The 23,630-nt window shown below is 46.4% G+C and overlaps 1 protein-coding gene across 1 annotated transcript in view; it reads right to left on the bottom strand.

Annotated features, from left to right (window-relative positions):
• Positions 1-23,630, bottom strand: part of mad1l1 (mitotic arrest deficient 1 like 1) — a gene marked incomplete at its 3' end in the record, with an annotated part of 49,599 nt that overhangs the window by 15,296 nt on the left and 10,673 nt on the right. The window contains exons 7-11 of the mRNA XM_038986374.1: positions 22,463-22,593; positions 19,904-20,018; positions 19,592-19,653; positions 10,411-10,497; positions 4,170-4,314 (exon numbers count right to left, since the gene is read on the bottom strand). Coding sequence (XP_038842302.1) covers positions 4,170-4,314; positions 10,411-10,497; positions 19,592-19,653; positions 19,904-20,018; positions 22,463-22,593 — 540 coding nt within the window. The remainder of the gene's footprint in view (positions 1-4,169; positions 4,315-10,410; positions 10,498-19,591; positions 19,654-19,903; positions 20,019-22,462; positions 22,594-23,630) is intronic.

Below are 23,630 nucleotides of genomic sequence, written 5' to 3'. Positions count from 1 at the left end.
CTGCGGATCATGTAGTGAGCGGCTGGGGATCATGTAGTGAGCGGCTGGGGATCATGTAGTGAGCGGCTGGGGATCATGTAGTGAGCGGCTGGGGATCATGTAATGAGCGGCTGGGGATCATGTAGTGAGCGGCTGCGGATCATGTAGTGAGCGGCTGGGGATCATGTAGTGAGCGGCTGGGGATCATGTAATGAGCGGCTGGGGATCATGTAGTGAGCGGCTGGGGATCATGTAATGAGCGGCTGGGGATCATGTAGTGAGCGGCTGCGGATCATGTAGTGAGCGGCTGGGGATCATGTAGTGAGCGGCTGGGGATCATGTAGTGAGCGGCTGGGGATCATGTAATGAGCGGCTGGGGATCATGTAGTGAGCGGCTGGGGATCATGTAGTGAGCGGCTGGGGATCATGTAGTGAGCGGCTGGGGATCATGTAGTGAGCGGCTGGGGATCATGTAGTGAGCGGCTGTGGATCATGTAATGAGCGGCTGGGGATCATGTAGTGAGCGGCTGGGGATCATGTAATGAGCGGCTGGGGATCATGTAGTGAGCGGCTGGGGATCATGTAATGAGCGGCTGGGGATCATGTAGTGAGCGGCTGCGGATCATGTAGTGAGCGGCTGGGGATCATGTAGTGAGCGGCTGGGGATCATGTAGTGAGCGGCTGGGGATCATGTAGTGAGCGGCTGGGGATCATGTAATGAGCGGCTGGGGATCATGTAGTGAGCGGCTGCGGATCATGTAGTGAGCGGCTGGGGATCATGTAGTGAGCGGCTGGGGATCATGTAATGAGCGGCTGGGGATCATGTAGTGAGCGGCTGGGGATCATGTAATGAGCGGCTGGGGATCATGTAGTGAGCGGCTGCGGATCATGTAGTGAGCGGCTGGGGATCATGTAGTGAGCGGCTGGGGATCATGTAGTGAGCGGCTGGGGATCATGTAATGAGCGGCTGGGGATCATGTAGTGAGCGGCTGGGGATCATGTAATGAGCGGCTGGGGATCATGTAGTGAGCGGCTGGGGATCATGTAGTGAGCGGCTGCGGATCATGTGATGAGCGGCTGGGGATCATGTAATGAGCGGCTGGGGATCATGTAGTGAGCGGCTGCGGATCATGTAGTGAGCGGCTGCGGATCATGTGATGAGCGGCTGGGGATCATGTAATGAGCGGCTGGGGATCATGTAATGAGCGGCTGCGGATCATGTAGTGAGCGGCTGCGGATCATGTAATGAGCGGCTGGGGATCATGTAATGAGCGGCTGGGGATCATGTAATGAGCGGCTGCGGATCATGTAGTGAGCGGCTGGGGATCATGTAATGAGCGGCTGGGGATCATGTAATGAGCGGCTGCGGATCATGTAGTGAGCGGCTGCGGATCATGTAATGAGCGGCTGGGGATCATGTAGTGAGCGGCTGGGGATCATGTAGTGAGCGGCTGGGGATCATGTAATGAGCGGCTGGGGATCATGTAGTGAGCGGCTGGGGATCATGTAGTGAGCGGCTGGGGATCATGTAGTGAGCGGCTGTCAAATCAGTCGAGAGAGAGAAAGACCAAAATTGTGTGAAATGACTGTTTAATTCAGACTGACTCAACTTTGGTTGTTTTCTCGCCAGTCATTTGTCACAGAACAAACAACCTGGTATGAACTGAGACCAATCACACACACAACACATTGACACACACGAAGGTGTAAAGATGTCCTACTCCGGGTGCTTACTGTGACCCCCCCCCCCAACACACACGAGGTTACGTGTTGCCCACACTAAACTAAGTCTCTGCCCGCAGGCTTCTGACTGTCTATTAAGACTTAATGAAATGTACTACCTTAATAACAAATCACACAGGTCAACTGATAAAACACACACACACAACAGACACACCAGACACACGAGACACACCAGACACACGAGACACACCAGACACACGAGACACACCAGACACACGAGACACACCAGACACACAAACAACACACCAGACACACACACAACACACCAGACACACACACACAACACACCAGACACACACACACAACACACCAGACACACACAGATAACAGTTCCATTTATCATTTTATTATTTTCATAAATCTTTTTATTTATTTATATAAACAAAATTGGTTTTGGTCAACTTATCTGTTGTGATAATAGGAGTCTACCAGGTCAACACACACACACACACACACACACACACACACACACACACACACACACACACACACACACACACACACACACACAGTCATCTCTGTGTAACCCGGATTAAAGAATGTGTTGGCTAATATGAGACTATGATGAGAAACATTGTCCGGCCTCAAGCAGGTGTGTCTCTTATCTCTGAGCCCTCCTTAAAGGGGGACTTCAGGATACTGGTAGAGGCCCTTCATCTACTTCCCCAGAGTCACATGAACTCCTGGATAACATTTATATACAGTGGGGCAAAAAGGTATTTAGTCAGCCACCAATTGTGCAAGTTCTCCCACTTAAAAAGATGAGAGAGGCCTGTAATTTTCATCATAGGTACACTTCAACTATGACAGACAAAATGAGAAAAAAAAATCCAGAAAATCACATTGTAGGATTTTTAATGAATTTATTTGCAAATTATGGTGGAAAATAAGTATTTGGTCACCTACAAACAAGCAAGATTTCTGGCTCTCACAGACCTGTAACTTCTTCTTTAAGAGGCTCCTCTGTCCTCCACTCGTTACCTGTATTAATGGCACCTGTTTGAACTTGTTATCAGTATAAAAGACACCTGTCCACAACCTCAAACAGTCACACTCCAAACTCCACTATGGCCAAGACCAAAGAGCTGTCAAAGGACACCAGAAACAAAATTGTAGACCTGCACCAGGCTGGGAAGACTGAATCTGCAATAGGTAAGCAGCTTGGTTTGAAGAAATCAACTGTGGGAGCAATTATTAGGAAATGGAAGACATACAAGACCACTGATAATCTCCCTCGATCTGGGGCTCCACGCAAGATCTCACCCCGTGGGGTCAAAATGATCACAAGAACGGTGAGCAAAAATCCCAGAACCACACGGGGGGACCTAGTGAATGACCTGCAGAGAGCTGGGACCAAAGTAACAAAGCCTACCATCAGTAACACACTACGCCACCAGGGACTCAAATCCTGCAGTGCCAGACGTGTCCCCCTGCTTAAGCCAGTACATGTCCAGGCCCGTCTGAAGTTTGCTAGAGAGCATTTGGATGATCAAGAAGAAGATTGGGAGAATGTCATATGGTCAGATGAAACCAAAATAGAACTTTTTGGTAAAAACTCAACTCGTCGTGTTTGGAGGACAAAGAATGCTGAGTTGCATCCAAAGAACACCATACATACTGTGAAGCATGGGGGTGGAAACATCATGCTTTGGGGCTGTTTTTCTGCAAAGGGACCAGGACGACTGATCCGTGTAAAGGAAAGAATGAATGGGGCCATGTATCGTGAGATTTTGTGTGAAAACCTCCTTCCATCAGCAAGGGCATTGAAGATGAAACGTGGCTGGGTCTTTCAGCATGACAATGATCCCAAACACACCGCCCGGGCAACGAAGGAGTGGCTTCGTAAGAAGCATTTCAAGGTCCTGGAGTGGCCTAGCCAGTCTCCAGATCTCAACCCCATAGAAAATCTTTGGAGGGAGTTGAAAGTCCGTGTTGCCCAGCAACAGCCCCAAAACATCACTGCTCTAGAGGAGATCTGCATGGAGGAATGGGCCAAAATACCAGCAACAGTGTGTGAAAACCTTGTGAAGACTTACAGAAAACGTTTGACCTCTGTCATTGCCAACAAAGGGTATATAACAAAGTATTGAGATAAACTTTTGTTATTGACCAAATACTTATTTTCCACCATAATTTGCAAATAAATTCATTAAAAATCCTACAATGTGATTTTCTGGATTTTTCCCCCTTATTTTCCCTCACTATGATGAAAATTACAGGCCTCTCTCATCTTTTTAAGTGGGAGAACTTGCACAATTGGTGGCTGACTAAATACTTTTTTGCCCCACTGTACGTCTCCGCAGGCAGTTTGAAGGAAGTTGCTAACTAGCGTTAGCGCAATGATAGAGTCTACTGTAGTTAGCATCGGCTCGCTAAACTCCCTCTAACTTCCTTCAGAAGGGACACAGAGACATAACGACGGTGTCCACCAGGTCATCTGACACTACCTTGGTGAGGAGCAGCACTCTCTTCTGTAGTCGTCTGACCAGGGATTCCTGGGTCTCTCTCTTCTTCTGCTCTTCTAGAGCTTTAGAACGTAGCGACAACAGCTCCCCCTGGAGGTCAGTCTTAGACCGCTCCACCGACCTACAGCTGGGGGGAGAGGAGAGAGAGCTTTAGAACGTAGCGACAACAGCTCCCCCTGGAGGTCAGTCTTAGACCGCTCCACCGACCTACAGCTGGGGGGAGGGAGAGGAGAGAGCTTTAGAACTTAGCGACAACAGCTCCCCCTGGAGGTCAGTCTTAGACCGCTCCACTGACCTACAGCTGGGGAGTGGGGGGGGAGCTTTAGAACGTAGACAACAGCTCCCCCTGGAGAACAGCCTTAGACCGCTCCACTGACCTACACCTGGGGGGGGGGGGGAGAAGGACAAGGGGAGGAGAGAGGCAGTCTAAATCCCCCCTCTCTTCTGTCCCTCTTAATGTGTGCGTGCCAATAATAATACATTGTCCATAAGTGTGCACTTGTTCACGGCTTCCCACAAATCTTACAGCATTGGATCGGGAGGAATGAACAAGAGGAAGCTTCCAACATGGTTCTTAAACCTCATTTCCTTTCAAATCAGTGAAGGGAAGTGAACACAGAGGAAGGAGAGATATCCTCCCTGTTCTCTCTACTTTCCTCAGTCCTTCTCGTTTCGGCTTCCTCCTCCCTCCCCCTGCACTCCATCTCTCCTCGTTATCTAGTGCTTCTAAACAGTGTTATATTTCATAATTAGCTCCGTATGGATCAAGAGAGGGTAGCTCGTTAGCTAACGACTAGCACAAACACACACACACACACACACACACACACACACACACACACACACACACACACACACACACACACACACACACACACACACACACACACACACACACACACACACACACACACACACACACACACCTCTATGCTGGGGTTTATTGAATCGGTACTAACGAAGTCAAGATGAGTCTAATTAGCTGTCTGACTATTTAGATCAAACCCACACTACTGGAGGAGGAGGGGGAGAGGTGGGGAGGGGGAGGAGGGGGACATGATAGAGAGATGGAGAGGTGGGGAGGGAGGGAGGTGGAGAGGGGGACACATGAGGGGTGGGGAGATACTGTATTGGACACATGAGGAATGGGGAGATACTGTATTGGACACATGAGGAATGGGGAGATACTGTATTGGACACATGAGGGGTGGGGATATACTGTATTGGACACATGAGGGATGGGGAGATACTGTATTGGACACATGAGGGGTGGGGAGATACTGTATTGGACACATGAGGGGTGGGGAGATACTGTATTGGACACATGAGGGGTGGGGAGATACTGTATTGGACACATGAGGGATGGGGAGATACTGTATTGGACACATGAGGGGTGGGGAGATACTGTATTGGACACATGAGGGGTGGGGAGATACTGTATTGGACACATGAGGGGTGGGGAGATACAGTATTGGACACATGAGGGATGGGGAGATACTGTATTGGACACATGAGGGATGGGGAGATACTGTATTGGACACATGAGGGATGGGAGATACTGTATTGGGACACGAGGGTGAGGGATGGGAGATACTGTATTGGACACATGAGGGATGGGGAGATACTGTATTGGACACATGAGGGGTGGGGAGATACTGTATTGGACACATGAGGGATGGGAGATACTGTATTGGACACATGAGGGATGGGGAGATACTGTATTGGACACATGAGGGATGGGAGATACTGTATTGGGACACGAGGGTGAGGGATGGGAGATACTGTATTGGACACATGAGGGATGGGGAGATACTGTATTGGACACATGAGGGATGGGGAGATACTGTATTGGACACATGAGGGGTGGGGAGATACTGTATTGGACACATGAGGGATGGGGAGATACTGTATTGGACACATGAGGGATGGGGAGATACTGTATTGGACACATGAGGGATGGGAGATACTGTATTGGGACACGAGGGTGAGGGATGGGAGATACTGTATTGGACACATGAGGGATGGGGAGATACTGTATTGGACACATGAGGGATGGGGAGATACTGTATTGGACACATGAGGGGTGGGGAGATACTGTATTGGACACATGAGGGATGGGGAGATACTGTATTGGACACATGAGGGATGGGGAGATACTGTATTGGACACATGAGGGATGGGGAGATACTGTATTGGACACATGAGGGGTGGGGAGATACTGTATTGGACACATGAGGGATGGGGAGATACTGTATTGGACACATGAGGGATGGGGAGATACTGTATTGGACACATGAGGGGTGGGGAGAGACTGTATTGGACACATGAGGGGTGGGGAGATACTGTATTGGACACATGAGGGGTGGGGAGATACTGTATTGGACACATGAGGGGTGGGGAGAGACTGTATTGGACACATGAGGGATGAGAGATACTGTATTGGACACATGAGGGGTGGGGAGATACTGTATTGGACACATGAGGGGTGGGGAGATACTGTATTGGACACATGAGGGATGGGGAGATACTGTATTGGACACATGAGGGGTGGGGAGATACTGTATTGGACACATGAGGGGTGGGGAGATACTGTATTGGACAAATGAGGGGTGGGGAGATACTGTATTGGACAAATGAGGGGTGGGGAGATACTGTATTGGACACATGAGGGGTGGGGAGATACTGTATTGGACACATGAGGGGTGGGGAGAGACTGTATTGGACACATGAGGGGTGGGGAGAGACTGTATTGGACACATGAGGGATGGGGCGATACTGTTCTGGACACATGAGGGGTGGGGAGATACTGTATTGGACACATGAGGGGTGGGGAGAGACTGTATTGGACACATGAGGGGTGGGGAGATACTGTATTGGACACATGAGGGGTGGGGAGAGACTGTATTGGACACATGAGGGATGGGGCGATACTGTTCTGGACACATGAGGGGTGGGGAGATACTCTATTGGACACATGAGGGGTGGGGAGATACTGTTCTGGACACATGAGGGATGAGAGATACTGTATTGGACACATGAGGGATGGGGAGATACTGTATTGGACACATGAGGGATGGGGAGATACTGTATTGGACACATGAGGGGTGGGGATATACTGTATTGGACACATGAGGGGTGGGGAGATACTGTATTGGACACATGAGGGATGGGGAGATACTGTATTGGACACATGAGGGATGGGGAGATACTGTATTGGACACATGAGGGATGGGGCGATACTGTTCTGGACACATGAGGGGTGGGGAGATACTGTATTGGACACATGAGGGGTGGGGAGAGACTGTATTGGACACATGAGGGATGAGAGATACTGTATTGGACACATGAGGGGTGGGGAGATACTGTATTGGACACATGAGGGATGGGGAGATACTGTATTGGACACATGAGGGATGGGGAGATACTGTATTGGACACATGAGGGGTGGGGAGAGACTGTATTGGACACATGAGGGATGGGGAGATACTGTATTGGACACATGAGGGATGGGGAGATACTGTATTGGACACATGAGGGATGGGAAGATACTGTATTGGACACATGAGGGGTGGGGAGAGACTGTATTGGACACATGAGGGGTGGGGAGAGACTGTATTGGACACATGAGGGATGGGGCGATACTGTTCTGGACACATGAGGGGTGGGGAGATACTGTATTGGACACATGAGGGGTGGGGAGAGACTGTATTGGACACATGAGGGGTGGGGAGAGACTGTATTGGACACATGAGGGGTGGGGAGATACTGTATTGGACACATGAGGGGTGGGGAGAGACTGTATTGGACACATGAGGGATGGGAGAAACTGTATTGGACACATGAGGGGTGGGGAGATACTCTATTGGACACATGAGGGGTGGGGAGATACTGTTCTGGACACATGAGGGATGAGAGATACTGTATTGGACACATGAGGGGTGGGGAGAGACTGTATTGGACACATGAGGGATGAGAGATACTGTATTGGACACATGAGGGGTGGGGAGATACTGTATTGGACACATGAGGGGTGGGGAGATACTGTATTGGACACATGAGGGGTGGGGAGATACTGTATTGGACACATGAGGGGTGGGGAGATACTGTATTGGACACATGAGGGGTGGGGAGATACTGTTCTGGACACATGAGGGATGGGGAGGGGGAAGGAGGGGGAGAGATGGACATGATAGAGAGGGGGAGCCGGGAAGAAGGGGCGGGCGATCAAGGTAGAGGAGGAAAGAAATACAAACATATCTTAGAGCTACTCTGAAGAAAGCTACAGGAAGTAAAAACTTAAGAGCATCTGATACCTACAGTTCTATAGCACGCTAACTAAACAGAGCATCTGATACCTATAGTTCTATAGCACGCTAACTAAACAGAGCATCTGATACCTATAGTTCTATAGCACGCTAACTAAACAGAGCATCTGATACCTACAGTTCTATAGCACGCTAACTAAACAGAGCATCTGATACCTATAGTTCTATAGCATGCTAACTAAACAGAGCATCTGGTACCTATAGTTCTATAGCACGCTAACTAAACAGAGCATCTGATACCTACAGTTCTATAGCACGCTAACTAAACAGAGCATCTGATACCTACAGTTCTATAGCACGCTAACTAAACAGAGCATCTGATACCTACAGTTCTATAGCACACTAACTAAACAGAGCATCTGATACCTATAGTTCTATAGCACGCTAACTAAACAGAGCATCTGATACCTATAGTTCTATAGCACGCTAACTAAACAGAGCATCTGATACCTATAGTTCTATAGCACGCTAACTAAACAGAGCATCTGATACCTATAGTTCTATAGCACGCTAACTAAACAGAGCATCTGATACCTATAGTTCTATAGCACGCTAACTAAACAGAGCATCTGATACCTACAGTTCTATAGCACGCTAACTAAACAGAGCATCTGATACCTACAGTTCTATAGCACGCTAACTAAACAGAGCATCTGATACCTACAGTTCTATAGCACGCTAACTAAACAGAGCATCTGATACCTATAGTTCTATAGCACGCTAACTAAACAGAGCATCTGATACCTACAGTTCTATAGCACGCTAACTAAACAGAGCATCTGATACCTATAGTTCTATAGCACGCTAACTAAACAGAGCATCTGATACCTATAGTTCTATAGCACGCTAACTAAACAGAGCATCTGATACCTATAGTTCTATAGCACGCTAACTAAACAGAGCATCTGATACCTATAGTTCTATAGCATGCTAACTAAACAGAGCATCTGATACCTACAGTTCTATAGCACGCTAACTAAACAGAGCATCTGATATCTATAGTTCTATAGCACGCTAACTAAACAGAGCATCTGGTACCTATAGTTCTATAGCACGCTAACTAAACAGAGCATCTGATACCTATAGTTCTATAGCACGCTAACTAAACAGAGCATCTGGTACCTATAGTTCTATAGCACGCTAACTAAACAGAGCATCTGGTACCTATAGTTCTATAGCACGCTAACTAAACAGAGCATCTGATACCTACAGTTCTATAGCACGCTAACATAGCATCTGATACCTACAGTTCTATAGCACGCTAACTAAACATAGCATCTGATACCTATAGTTCTATAGCACGCTAACTAAACAGAGCATCTGATACCTATAGTTCTATAGCACGCTAACTAAACAGAGCATCTGATACCTACAGTTCTATAGCACGCTAACTAAACAGAGCATCTGATACCTATAGTTCTATAGCACGCTAACTAAACAGAGCATCTGATACCTACAGTTCTATAGCACGCTAACTAAACAGAGCATCTGATACCTATAGTTCTATAGCACGCTAACTAAACAGAGCATATGATACCTATAGTTCTATAGCACGCTAACTAAACAGAGCATCTGATACCTATAGTTCTATAGCACGCTAACTAAACAGAGCATCTGATACCTATAGTTCTATAGCACGCTAACTAAACATAGCATCTGATACCTATAGTTCTATAGCACGCTAACTACACTGAACAAAAATATAACGCAACACGTAAAGTGATGGTCTCATGAGCTGAAATAAATGATCCCAGAAATGATCCTTATTTCTCTCATTTTCTATTCAAATATTACATCCCTGTTAGTGAACATTTGTCCTTTGCCAAGATAATCAATCCTTTCACCTGACAGGTGTGGCATATCAATAAGCTGATTAAACATCATGATGTGTGTGTTACCTGCTGGTGAGAGTGTAGTTGTGTTGTTTGACAGCGATCTCTCGCTGTTGGATCTGAATCACCTCTCTGGACAGATCCTCTGGTGTCCTGTAGGGGACACAACACAGGGTTAACACACTGCCTGTTCATCCAGAGAGTTCAGAGAGACAGACGTCATGTGTTAGACATTCTGATAAACCACATGTCAACCTCCTACCCTGCTGAGACAGAGAGCAGGGGTGGAGGAGAGAGGAGGACAGAGAGAGCAGGGGTGGAGGAGAGAGGAGGACAGAGAGAAGAGAGAGCAGGGGTGGAGGAGAGAGGAGGACAGAGAGAAGAGAGAGCATGGGTGGAGGAGAGAGGAGGACAGAGGGAAGAGAGCAGGGGTGGAGGAGAGAGGAGGACAGAGGGAAGAGAGAGCAGGGGTGGAGGAGAGAGGAGGACAGAGGGAAGAGAGAGCAGGGGTGGAGGAGAGAGGAGGACAGAGGGAAGAGAGAGCAGGGGTGGAGGAGAGAGGAGGACAGAGAGAAGAGAGAGCAGGGGTGGAGGAGAGGAGGACAGAGGGAAGAGAGAGCAGGGGTGGAGGAGAGAGGAGGACAGAGAGAAGAGAGAGCAGAGGACAGAGGGAAGAGAGAGCATGGGTGGAGGAGAGAGGAGGACAGAGGGAAGAGAGAGCAGGAGTGGAGGAGAGAGGAGGACAGAGGGAAGAGAGAGCAGGGGTGGAGGAGAGAGGAGGACAGAGGGAAGAGAGGAGGACAGAGGGAAGAGAGAGCAGGAGTGGAGGAGAGAGGAGGACAGAGAGAAGAGAGAGCAGGAGTGGAGGAGAGAGGAGGACAGAGGGAAGCGAGAGCAGGAGTGGAGGAGAGAGGAGGACAGAGGGAAGAGAGGAGGACAGAGGGAAGAGAGGAGGACAGAGGGAAGAGAGAGCAGGAGTGGAGGAGAGAGGAGGACAGAGAGAAGAGAGAGCAGGAGTGGAGGAGAGAGGAGGACAGAGGAAAGAGAGCAGGGGTGGAGGAGAGAGGAGGACAGAGGGAAGAGAGCAGGGGTGGAGGAGAGAGGAGGACAGAGGGAAGAGAGGAGGACAGAGGGAAGAGAGGAGGACAGAGGGAAGAGAGGAGGACAGAGGGAAGAGAGCAGGGGTGGAGGAGAGAGGAGGACAGAGGGAAGAGAGAGCAGGAGTGGAGGAGAGAGGAGGACAGAGGAAAGAGAGCAGGGGTGGAGGAGAGAGGAGGACAGAGGGAAGAGAGCAGGGGTGGAGGAGAGAGGAGGACAGAGAGAAGAGAGCAATAGAGAAAAGATGAGGACTAATTAGTGTGAGGGAACAGACAGATGGGTAGGTTCTAGAGATCACAAAGCTTGTCAAAGTGCTTGTCTCCAGTCCTAAAGCTTAACTGATGGACCTAGACGCTACAGTAGCTCAATTAACCAACACTGTCGGTATCCCAAGCAGCACCCTATTCCCTATATAGTACACTACTATAGACCAGAGCCCTATTCCCTATATAGTACACTACTATAGACCAGGGCCCTATTCCCTATATAGTACACTACTATAGACCAGAGCCCTATATAGTACACTACTATAGACCAGAGCCCTATATAGTACACTACTATAGACCAGAGCCCTATATAGTACACTACTATAGACCAGAGCCCTATATAGTACACTACTATAGACCAGAGCCCTATATAGTACACTACTATAGACCAGAGCCCTATATAGTACACTACTATAGACCAGAGCCCTATATAGTACACTACTATAGACCAGTGCCCTATATAGAACACTACTATAGACCAGGGCCCTATATAGAACACTACTATAGACCAGGGCCCTATATAGAACACTACTATAGACCAGGGCCCTATATAGAACACTACTATAGACCAGGGCCCTATATAGAACACTACTATAGACCAGGGCCCTATATAGAACACTACTATAGACCAGGGCCCTATATAGAACACTACTATAGACCAGAGCCCTATATAGTACACTACTATAGACCAGAGCCCTATATAGTACACTACTATAGACCAGAGCCCTATATAGTACACTACTATAGACCAGAGCCCTATATAGTACACTACTATAGACCAGAGCCCTATATAGTACACTACTATAGACCAGAGCCCTATATAGTACACTACTATAGACCAGAGCCCTATATAGTACACTACTATAGACCAGAGCCCTATATAGTACACTACTATAGACCAGAGCCCTATATAGTACACTACTATAGACCAGAGCCCTATATAGTACACTACTATAGACCAGAGCCCTATATAGTACACTACTATAGACCAGAGCCCTATATAGTACACTACTATAGACCAGAGCCCTATATAGTACACTACTATAGACCAGAGCCCTATATAGTACACTAGTATAGACCAGAGCCCTATTCCCTACATAGTACACTACTATAGACCAGAGCCCTATTCCCTACATAGTACACTAGTATAGACCAGAGCCCTATATAGTACACTACTATAGACCAGAGCCCTATATAGTACACTACTATAGACCAGAGCCCTATATAGTACACTACTGTAGACCAGAGCCCTATTCCCTACATAGTACACTACTGTAGACCAGAGCCCTATTCCCTACATAGTACACTACTATAGACCAGGGCCCTATTCCCTATATAGTACACTACTATAGACCAGAGCCCTATTCCCTATATAGTACACTACTATAGACCAGAGCCCTATTCCCTATATAGTACACTACTATAGACCAGAGCCCTATTCCCGATATAGTGCACTACTATAGACCAGAGCCCTATATAGTACACTAGTATAGACCAGAGCCCTATTCCCTATATAGTACACTACTGTAGACCAGAGCCCTATATAGTACACTACTATAGACCAGAGCCCTATATAGTACACTACTGTAGACCAGAGCCCTATATAGTACATTACTATAGACCAGAGCCCTATATAGAACACTACTATAGACCAGGGCCCTATATAGAACACTACTATAGACCAGGGCCCTATATAGAACACTACTATAGACCAGGGCCCTATATAGAACACTACTATAGACCAGGGCCCTATATAGAACACTACTATAGACCAGGGCCCTATATAGAACACTACTATAGACCAGGGCCCTATATAGAACACTACTGTAGACCAGAGCCCTATATAGTACACTACTATAGACCAGAGCCCTATATAGTACACTATAGACCAGAGCCCTATATAGTACACTACTATAGACCAGAGCCCTATTCCCTATATAGTACACTACTATAGACCAGAGCCCTATTCCCTATATAGTACACTACTATAGACCAGAGCCCTATTCCCTATATAGTACACTACTATAGACCAGAGCCCTATTCCCTATATAGTACACTACTATAGACCAGAGCCCTATTCCCTATATAGTACACTACTATAGACCAGAGCCCAGAGGGAATCGGGTGCCATTTAGGATGGTTGCTGAATCTAAACTCTCCGGAAGCTTCTATTCTTTCCAGTCCTTAAAGACTAACTATTAAATGAGTTCCACCAGCTTCCCTTCTCCTCATATGATACAGTCCAGAGCAGTGGTTACTGACCTTCTATCCACCGTGACAGGTTATTAACGTTACGCTGAACAGAGATATAGAGAAACACAACATGTAAAGCATTCCTCCCATGTTTCATGAACTAGAAGATCACAGGAAATGTTCCATACGCACAAAAACAAAGCTGATTTCTATCAAACGGTATAATAATCCATCCACCTGACAGGTGTGGCATGTCAAGAAGCTGATTAAAACAGCATGATCATTACACAGATGCACCTTGTGCTGGGGACAAATAAACGGCCACTAAAATGTGCAGTCGTGTCAAACACAATGCCACAGACGACTCAAGTTGAGGGAGCGTGCAATTAGCATGTTGACTACAGGAATCTCCACTAGAGCTGTTGCCAGATAAGTAAATGTTCATTTCTCTACCATAAACCACCTCCAACATCATTTTAGAGAATTTGGCAGTACATCCAACCTGCCTCATAACCGCAGACCGTACGCATGACCTGTGTGGACGAGCGGTTTGCTGATGTCAACGTTGTGAACAGAGCGCCCCCTGCTGGCGGTGGGGTTATAGTATAGGCAGGCATAAAGCTAAGGACAATGAAAACAATTGCATTTTTCCAATGGCGATTTGAATGTACGAAAATACCCTATCGAGATCCTGATTCCCATTGTGAGGCATCTGTGACCAACAGGTCGTGTGAAATCCATAGATTAGGGCCTAATGAATTTATTTACATTGACTGATTTCCTCATATGAACTGTAACTCAGTAAAAATCAATTAAATGATTTGCATGTCGTGTTTATATTTCTGTTCAGTATATTTACTGGTAATGACCTCCATCTCATCTGATCCAAACTGAAGGGAAAAAAACTATTTTCTGTGACAAACCTTAAATAGGGTTTATTAACCTAATTCATGATGGTTAATTCGTGTATACCCCTTTAAGAGCATCCCGCAAATCTGGGCTAGAAACCCCCCCGAATATATCTCAGATAATAACCGTGGACACAAAGCCAAGTTTGTTTCTATGGCAGAGGCTGTGGTCCAGCTACGCCCAGAGACATACAGTATATTAAGAAATAAATGGCTGAGCTTAAATCAGAATGTTCTAATGGTTCACAGACCGAAGTAAAACAATACAAATGACGTGTGATTGTGATGCACCAACTCCTCAGATGATACTAATGTAACAGCTTGAGAACACTGGACTTGAATCAACCAGACAGACGGAACCATGTGACATTCAATGTATTATCTGATGAATCAACCAGACAAATGAACCACGTGACATTCAATGTATTATCTGATGAATCAACCAGACAGATGAACCATGTGACATTCAATGTATTATCTGATGAATCAACCAGACAGATGGAACCACGTGACATTCAATGTATTATCTGATGAATCAACCAGACAGATGGAACCACGTGACATTCAATGTATTATCTGATGAATCAACCAGACAGATGGAACCACGTGACATTCAATGTATTATCTGACTGGTGCTCCCAAGTCAACATCCCAGAGGTCACATTAAGGAGGTCATGTTGTTAAAACAATGTATCAAGATTAGGAAATGTTTTGTGGCACACCCCCCGAGAGCTCGTCGAGACACCCCCGAGAGCTCGTCGAGACACCCCCGAGAGCTCGTCGAGACACCCCCGAGAGCTCGTCGAGACACACCCGAGAGCTCGTCGAGACACACCCGAGAGCTCGTCGAGACACACCCGAGAGCTCGTCGAGACACAGCCGAGAGCTCGTCGAGACACAGCCGAGAGCTCGTCGAGACACAGCCGAGAGCTCGTCGAGACACAGCCGAGAGCTCGTCGAGACACAGCCGAGAGCTCGTCGAGACACAGCCGAGAGCTCGTCGAGACACAGCCGAGAGCTCGTCGAGACACACCCGAGAGCTCCTCAAGACACCCCCGGGAGCTCCTCAAGACACCCCCGGGAGCTCCTCAAGACACCCCCGGGAGCTCCTCAAGACACCCCCGGGAGCTCCTCAAGACACCCCCGGGAGCTCCTCAAGACACACCGGTTGGGAATCACTGGTCTACAGCATCTTCCAAAATGTGAAAACATAAAATAGAGACAGAAGACAGAGTAACAACCACAGAGAGAAAGCGAGAAGATGGACAGAGACAACTAGTCACAGAAAAATGTAAATCTAGTTTAGATAAATGTCACATATGTATGTATACACACACAGTACCAGTGAACAGTTTGGACACACCTAATCATTCAAGAGTTTTTCTTTATTTTGACTATTTTCTACATTGTAGAATAATAGTGAAGACATCAAAACTATGAAATAACACATGGAATCATGTAGTAACCCAAAAAAAATTAAAATACATTTTATATTTGAGATTCTTCAAAGTAGCCACCCTTTGCCTTGATGACAGCTTTGCACACTCTTGGCATTCTCTCAACCAGCTTCATGAGGTAGTCACCTGGAATGCATTTCAATTAACAGTCTCTCAACCAGCTTCATGAGGTAGTCACCTGGAATGCATTTCAATTAACAGGTGCCTTGTTAAAAGTTAATTTGTGGAATTTCTTTCCTTCTTAATGCGTTTGAGCCAATCAGTTGTGTTATGACAAGGTAGGGGTGGTATACAGAAGATAGCCCTATTTGGTAAAAGACCAAGTCCATATTATGGCAAGAACAGCTCAAATAAGCAAAGAGAAACGACAGACCATCATTACTTATCATTATTTATTTATTTAACCTTTATTTAACTAGGCAAGTCAGTTAAGAACAAATTCTTATTTACAATGACGGCCTACCTAGGAACAGTGGGTTAACTGCCTTGTTCAGGGGCAGAAAGACAGATTTTTACCTTGTCAGCTCGGGGATTTGATCTTGCAACCTTTCGGTTACAAGTAAAACGCTCTAACCACTAGGTGGCTACCTGCCACCCCAAATAAGCAAAGACAAACAGTCCATCATTACTTTAAGACGATACGGAAAATGTCAAGAACTTTGAAGGTTTCTTCAAGTGCAGTCACTAAAACCATTAAGCGCTATGATGAAACTGACTTTCATGAGGACCACCACAGGAATGGAAAACCCAGAGTTGCCTCTGCTGTAGAGGATAAGTTCATTAGTAACCAGCCTCAGAAATTGCAGCCCAAATAAATGCTTCACAGAGTTCAAGTAATAGACACATCTCAACATCAACTGTTCAGAGGAGACTGTGTGAATCAGGCCTTCATGGTCGAATTGCTGCAAAGAAACCACTACTAAAGGACACCAATAAGAAGAGACTTGCTTGGACCATGAAGCACGGGCAATGGACATTAGACTGGTGGAAATCTGTCCTTTTGGTCTGATGAGTCCAAATGTGCCATTTTTGGTTCCAACCGCCGTGTCTTTGTGAGACGCAGAGTAGGTGAATGGATGATCTCTGTATGTGTGGTTCCCACCGTGAAGCATGGAGGAGGAGGTGTGACGGTGCTTTGCTGGTGACAAATGTGATTTATTTAGAACTCAAAGCACACTTAACCAGCATGGCTACCACAGCATTCTGCAGCGATACGCCTTCCCATCTGGTTTGCGCTTAGTGGGATTATCATTTGGTTTTCAAACAGGACAATGACCCCCAAACACACCTCCAGGCTGTATAAGGGCTATTTGACCAAGAAGGAGAGTGATGGAGTGCTGCATCAGATGACCTGGCCTCCACAATCACCCGACCTCAACCCAATTGAGATGGTTTGGGATGAGTTGTACCGTATTGTGAAGGAAAAGCAGCCAACAAGTGCTCAGCATATGTGGGATCTCCTACAAGACTGTTGAAAAAGCATTACTCATGAAGCTGGTTGAGAGAACGCCAAGAGTGTGCAAAGCTGTTATTAAGGCAAATGGTGGCTACTTTGAAGAACCTAAAATATATTTTAACACTTTTTTGGTTACTACATGATTCCATATGTGTGATTTCATAGTTTTGATGTCTTCACTATTATTCTACAATGTAGAACATAGTAATGAGTAGGTGTGTCCAAACCTTTGACTGGTATTGTATATATACATACATATACAAAAGTATGTGGACACCCCTTCAAATTAGTGGATTCGGCTATTTCAGTCACACCCGTAGCTGACAGGTGTATAAAGTCGAGCACACAGCCATGCAATCTCCATAGACACACATCGGAAGTAGAATGGGCTAACTGAAGAGCTCAAGGACTTTCAACGTGGCACCGTCATAGGAAGCCACCGTTCCAACAAGTCAGTTTGTCATATTTTAGCCCTGCTAGAGCTGCCCCGGGTCAACTGTAAGTGCTGCTATTGTGAAGTGGAAACGTCTAGGAGCAACAACGGCTCAGCAGCGAAGTGGTAGGCCACACAAGCTCACAGAACGGGACCACCGAGTGCTGAAACGCAGGAAACGAGCAGCCGCACACAGGCCTAAGAACATCAAGCACAATGTCAAGGTGAGTGGGGGGGGGGAATGCCATGTGAGAGAATCGTGTGGGAGAGGGGGGGGTAATGCCATGTGAGAGTATCGTGTGGGGGGGAGTAATGCCATGTGAGAGTATCGTGTGGGAGAGGGGGGGGGGTAATGCCATGTGAGAGTATCGTGTGGGGGGGGAGTAATGCCATGTGAGAGTATTGTGTGGGAGGGGGGTAATGCCATGTGAGAGTATCGTGTGGGGGGGGGAGTAATGCCATGTGAGAGTATCGTGTGGGAGAGGGGTAATGCCATGTGAGAGTATCGTGTGGGAGAGGGGGGGGGTAATGCCATGTGAGAGTATCGTGAGGGGGGGGGGGGAGTAATGCCATGTGAGAGTATCGTGTGGGAGAGGGGGGGGGGGGTAATGCCATGTGAGAGTATCGTGTGGGAGAGGGGGGGGGGGGTAATGCCATGTGAGAGTATCGTGTTGGAGGGGGGGGGGGGGGGGGGGGGGGTAATGCCATGTGAGAGTATCGTGTGGGGGGGAGTAATGCCATGTGAGAGAATCGTGTGGGGGGGAGTAATGCCATGTGAGAGAATCGTGTGGGAGAGAGAACGAGAAAACGTGCACCATTTAACATTAAATGTACACAGTTTATTAGGTACAGCCATGTTTCTGAGACACTGGATCTGGTGCACCAGGCAGTGACGACCATACCACGCTCAGTCTCTCAGGTCCCTCGTTCTCCCATCCCTTCAATAGAACAGTAACTGTCTGCCTCGATGCCTGTCTGCCTCGATGCCTGTCTGCCTCGATGCCTGTCTGCCTCGATGCCTGTCTGCCTGCTTTCTATAGCATGACTCACTGTCTGTAGGAGCCATCTATTTTGGTGAACAAGGTGATGTACCTAATAATCTGGCCCCTCAGTGTACATCAAACGCTGGGGAAGTCATGAGAGACAAATATAGTGTGTGTGTGTGTGTGTGTGTGTGTGTGTGTGTGTGTGTTAGATGCAGTGCAGTGTTTGTAATGTGTCTAATGTGCTTCCCTGCTCATATGGAAACATGCAATCATTCTGTCATTATGGGCTTTCAGCACAGAACACACACACACACACAGCAGGCATAAAGTAAACAAATCATAAAACGTCACTCTCTCTTCACAGAGAATGAGGCACCAGTATTTTTCATGACTCCAGAGCTCCACCCAGTGGTGACATGTTATACTGCAGACAGAGACATGCCAGCTGACCGTATGTTGAGTCCAGTAGACTGCCCCAGGTTCTCCCAGGCCTGCAGTTTCTGAGACAGTTTCTGGAGGAGGAGGAGAGGAACAAGATTACACACCAGGGATTCAAGGTTTCACATTTACAAACTCAACTATTAAGCAGATTGTTTCAAACCCTGAGATTTGTTAATTGTTCGCCAAGTTAAAAAAATAAAAAATTAAGTTTCCTTTTCAGTTGTGTATCAGAACCACCATTAATTAGAACAGACAGTATAATGCAAATGTTTTTCTTCCAGCTCTGTTTCACGTTTAAAAACACACTAACAGGTCACACACCTCCTTCTCCAGCTCCACGTTCACCATCTCCTCTTTCATCTTCTCCATTCGTTCTACCTTACGTCTCAATCCCTCCGTTTCCTCCTTCAGCAGGATCACGTTCTCCCTCGTCTCCCTGGGACACAGAATGAGGGGAGACAGTGAGAGATGAGAGAGAGAGAGACATTGATAGTTGTCTTCTTTTACAACCTACAAATAACCTCTCACCTGTCCTGCTCCATGTGTTCTAGTAGTGTTACCTGAGGTAAACATTCTCCTCTCTTACCTGTCCTGCTCCATGTGTTCTAGTAGTGTTACCTGAGGTAAACATTCTCCTCTCTTACCTGTCCTGCTCCATGTGTTCTAGTAGTGTTACCTGAGGTAAACATTCTCCTCTCTTACCTGTCCTGCTCCATGTGTTCTAGTAGTGTTACCTGAGGTAAACATTCTCCTCTCTTACCTGTCCTGCTCCATGTGTTCTAGTAGTGTTACCTGAGGTAAACATTCTCCTCTCTTACCTGTCCTGCTCCATGTGTTCTAGTAGTGTTACCTGAGGTAAACATTCTCCTCTCTTACCTGTCCTGCTCCACGTGTTCTAGTAGTGTTACCTGAGGTAAACATTCTCCTCTCTTACCTGTCCTGCTCCATGTGTTCTAGTAGTATTACCTGAGGTAAACATTCTCCTCTCTTACCTGTCCTGCTCCATGTGTTCTAGTAGTGTTACCTGAGGTAAACATTCTCCTCTCTTACCTGTCCTGCTCCATGTGTTCTAGTAGTGTTACCTGAGGTAAACATTCTCCTCTCTTACCTGTCCTGCTCCATGTGTTCTACTAGTGTTACCTGAGGTAAACATTCTCCTCTCTTACCTGTCCTGCTCCATGTGTTCTAGTAGTGTTACCTGAGGTAAACATTCTCCTCTCTTACCTGTCCTGCTCCATGTGTTCTAGTAGTGTTACCTGAGGTAAACATTCTCCTCTCTTACCTGTCCTGCTCCACGTGTTCTAGTAGTGTTACCTGAGGTAAACATTCTCCTCTCTTACCTGTCCTGCTCCATGTGTTCTAGTAGTGTTACCTGAGGTAAACATTCTCCTCTCTTACCTGTCCTGCTCCACGTGTTCTAGTAGTGTTACCTGAGGTAAACATTCTCCTCTCTTACCTGTCCTGCTCCACGTGTTCTAGTAGTGTTACCTGAGGTAAACATTCTCCTCTCTTACCTGTCCTGCTCCACGTGTTCTAGTAGTGTTACCTGAGGTAAACATTCTCCTCTCTTACCTGTCCTGCTCCATGTGTTCTAGTAGTATTACCTGAGGTAAACATTCTCCTCTCTTACCTGTCCTGCTCCACGTGTTCTAGTAGTGTTACCTGAGGTAAACATTCTCCTCTCTTACCTGTCCTGCTCCATGTGTTCTAGTAGTGTTACCTGAGGTAAACATTCTCCTCTCTTACCTGTCCTGCTCCACGTGTTCTAGTAGTGTTACCTGAGGTAAACATCCTCCTCTCTTACCTGTCCTGCTCCACGTGTTCTAGTAGTGTTACCTGAGGTAAACATTCTCCTCTCTTACCTGTCCTGCTCCACGTGTTCTAGTAGTGTTACCTGAGGTAAACATTCTCCTCTCTTACCTGTCCTGCTCCACGTGTTCTAGTAGTGTTACCTGAGGTAAACATTCTCCTCTCTTACCTGTCCTGCTCCATGTGTTCTAGTAGTGTTACCTGAGGTAAACATTCTCCTCTCTTACCTGTCCTGCTCCACGTGTTCTAGTAGTGTTACCTGAGGTAAACATCCTCCTCTCTTACCTGTCCTGCTCCACGTGTTCTAGTAGTGTTACCTGAGGTAAACATTCTCCTCTCTTACCTGTCCTGCTCCATGTGTTCTAGTAGTATTACCTGAGGTAAACATTCTCCTCTCTTACCTGTCCTGCTCCACGTGTTCTAGTAGTGTTACCTGAGGTAAACATTCTCCTCTCTTACCTGTCCTGCTCCACGTGTTCTAGTAGTGTTACCTGAGGTAAACATTCTCCTCTCTTACCTGTCCTGCTCCATGTGTTCTAGTAGTGTTACCTGAGGTAAACATTCTCCTCTCTTACCTGTCCTGCTCCACGTGTTCTAGTAGTGTTACCTGAGGTAAACATCCTCCTCTCTTACCTGTCCTGCTCCACGTGTTCTAGTAGTGTTACCTGAGGTAAACATTCTCCTCTCTTACCTGTCCTGCTCCATGTGTTCTAGTAGTATTACCTGAGGTAAACATTCTCCTCTCTTACCTGTCTTGCTCCATGTGTTCTAGTAGTGTTACCTGAGGTAAACATTCTCCTCTCTTACCTGTCCTGCTCCATGTGTTCTAGTAGTGTTACCTGAGGTAAACATTCTCCTCTCTCACCTGTCCTGCTCCATGTGTTCTAGTAGTGTTACCTGAGGTAAACATTCTCCTCTCTTACCTGTCCTGCTCCACGTGTTCTAGTAGTGTTACCTGAGGTAAACATTCTCCTCTCTTACCTGTCCTGCTCCATGTGTTCTAGTAGTGTTACCTGAGGTAAACGTTCTCCTCTCTTACCTGTCCTGCTCCATGTGTTCTAGTAGTGTTACCTGAGGTAAACGTTCTCCTCTCGTAGCTGTCGGAGCTCCTTGTCCATATCCGGGACCCTAGCGACCTCTGACCTCATGTTCTTCACTATGACAACATCCTGTTCCTGCAGAGCCAACTTCCTCTCCAACTCCTGGGGGGGAAGAGAGGAGACACACACACCTTTGAGTTGTATTCTCAGGCTCATGAAAGAGGGACTTAATGACCATCTGAAAGGTGAACATCATGTGGAGTTTGAGTTTTTGTGTTAGACTGAAGAGTTAATAGCATCTCTTCATTTGAAGGCAGGTCATTTAAACCCAGTAATAAATACATGGTGATTACATTGAGAGTTTATAAAGCCTACAAAGGACAGAGGTTAAACCCAGTAATAAATAGTGATTACATTGAGAGTTTATAAAGCCTACAAAGGACAGAGGTTAAACCCAGTAATAAATAGTGATTACATTAAGAGTTTATAAAGCCTACAGAGGACAGAGGTTAAACCCAGTAATAAATGGTGATTACATTAAGAGTTCATAAAGCCTACAGAGGACAGAGGTTAAACCCAGTAATAAATAGTGATTACATTGAGAGTTTATAAAGCCTACAGAGGACAGAGGTTAAACCCAGTAATAAATAGTGATTACATTGAGAGTTTATAAAGCCTACAGAGGACAGAGGTTAAACCCAGTAATAAATAGTGATTACATTGAGAGTTTATAAAGCCTACAGAGGACAGAGGTTAAACCCAGTAATAAATAGTGATTACATTGAGTTTATAAAGCCTACAGAGGACAGAGGTTAAACCCAGTAATAAATAGTGATTACATTGAGAGTTTATAAAGCCTACAGAGGACAGAGGTTAAACCCAGTAATAAATAGTGATTACATTGAGAGTTTATAAAGCCTACAGAGGACAGAGGTTAAACCCAGTAATAAATAGTGATTACATTGAGAGTTTATAAAGCCTACAGAGGACAGAGGTATCTCACTGGCTGCTTTTAAAAAATTACCACTTTACTTCCCAAATGACACTTTGGAGAGAAGACACATGGATGCCAAAATAAACAGAAGTAAAAATAAAATGGCCTGCATTTGCTCTGTTCAACAGCTCAAAACCTCTTCAGGGAAATAAAGCACCACAGAATAGACAGATTGATACTTCAGTCCTTTTCCTAACCTAGCTCC

The sequence above is a fragment of the Salvelinus namaycush genome, unplaced genomic scaffold (assembly GCF_016432855.1).
Source record: "Salvelinus namaycush isolate Seneca unplaced genomic scaffold, SaNama_1.0 Scaffold464, whole genome shotgun sequence".
Classification (NCBI taxonomy): Eukaryota; Metazoa; Chordata; class Actinopteri; order Salmoniformes; family Salmonidae; genus Salvelinus; species Salvelinus namaycush.
The sequence above is the reverse complement of the archived record's forward strand: the minus strand, read 5'-3'. Positions and strand labels throughout refer to the sequence as shown.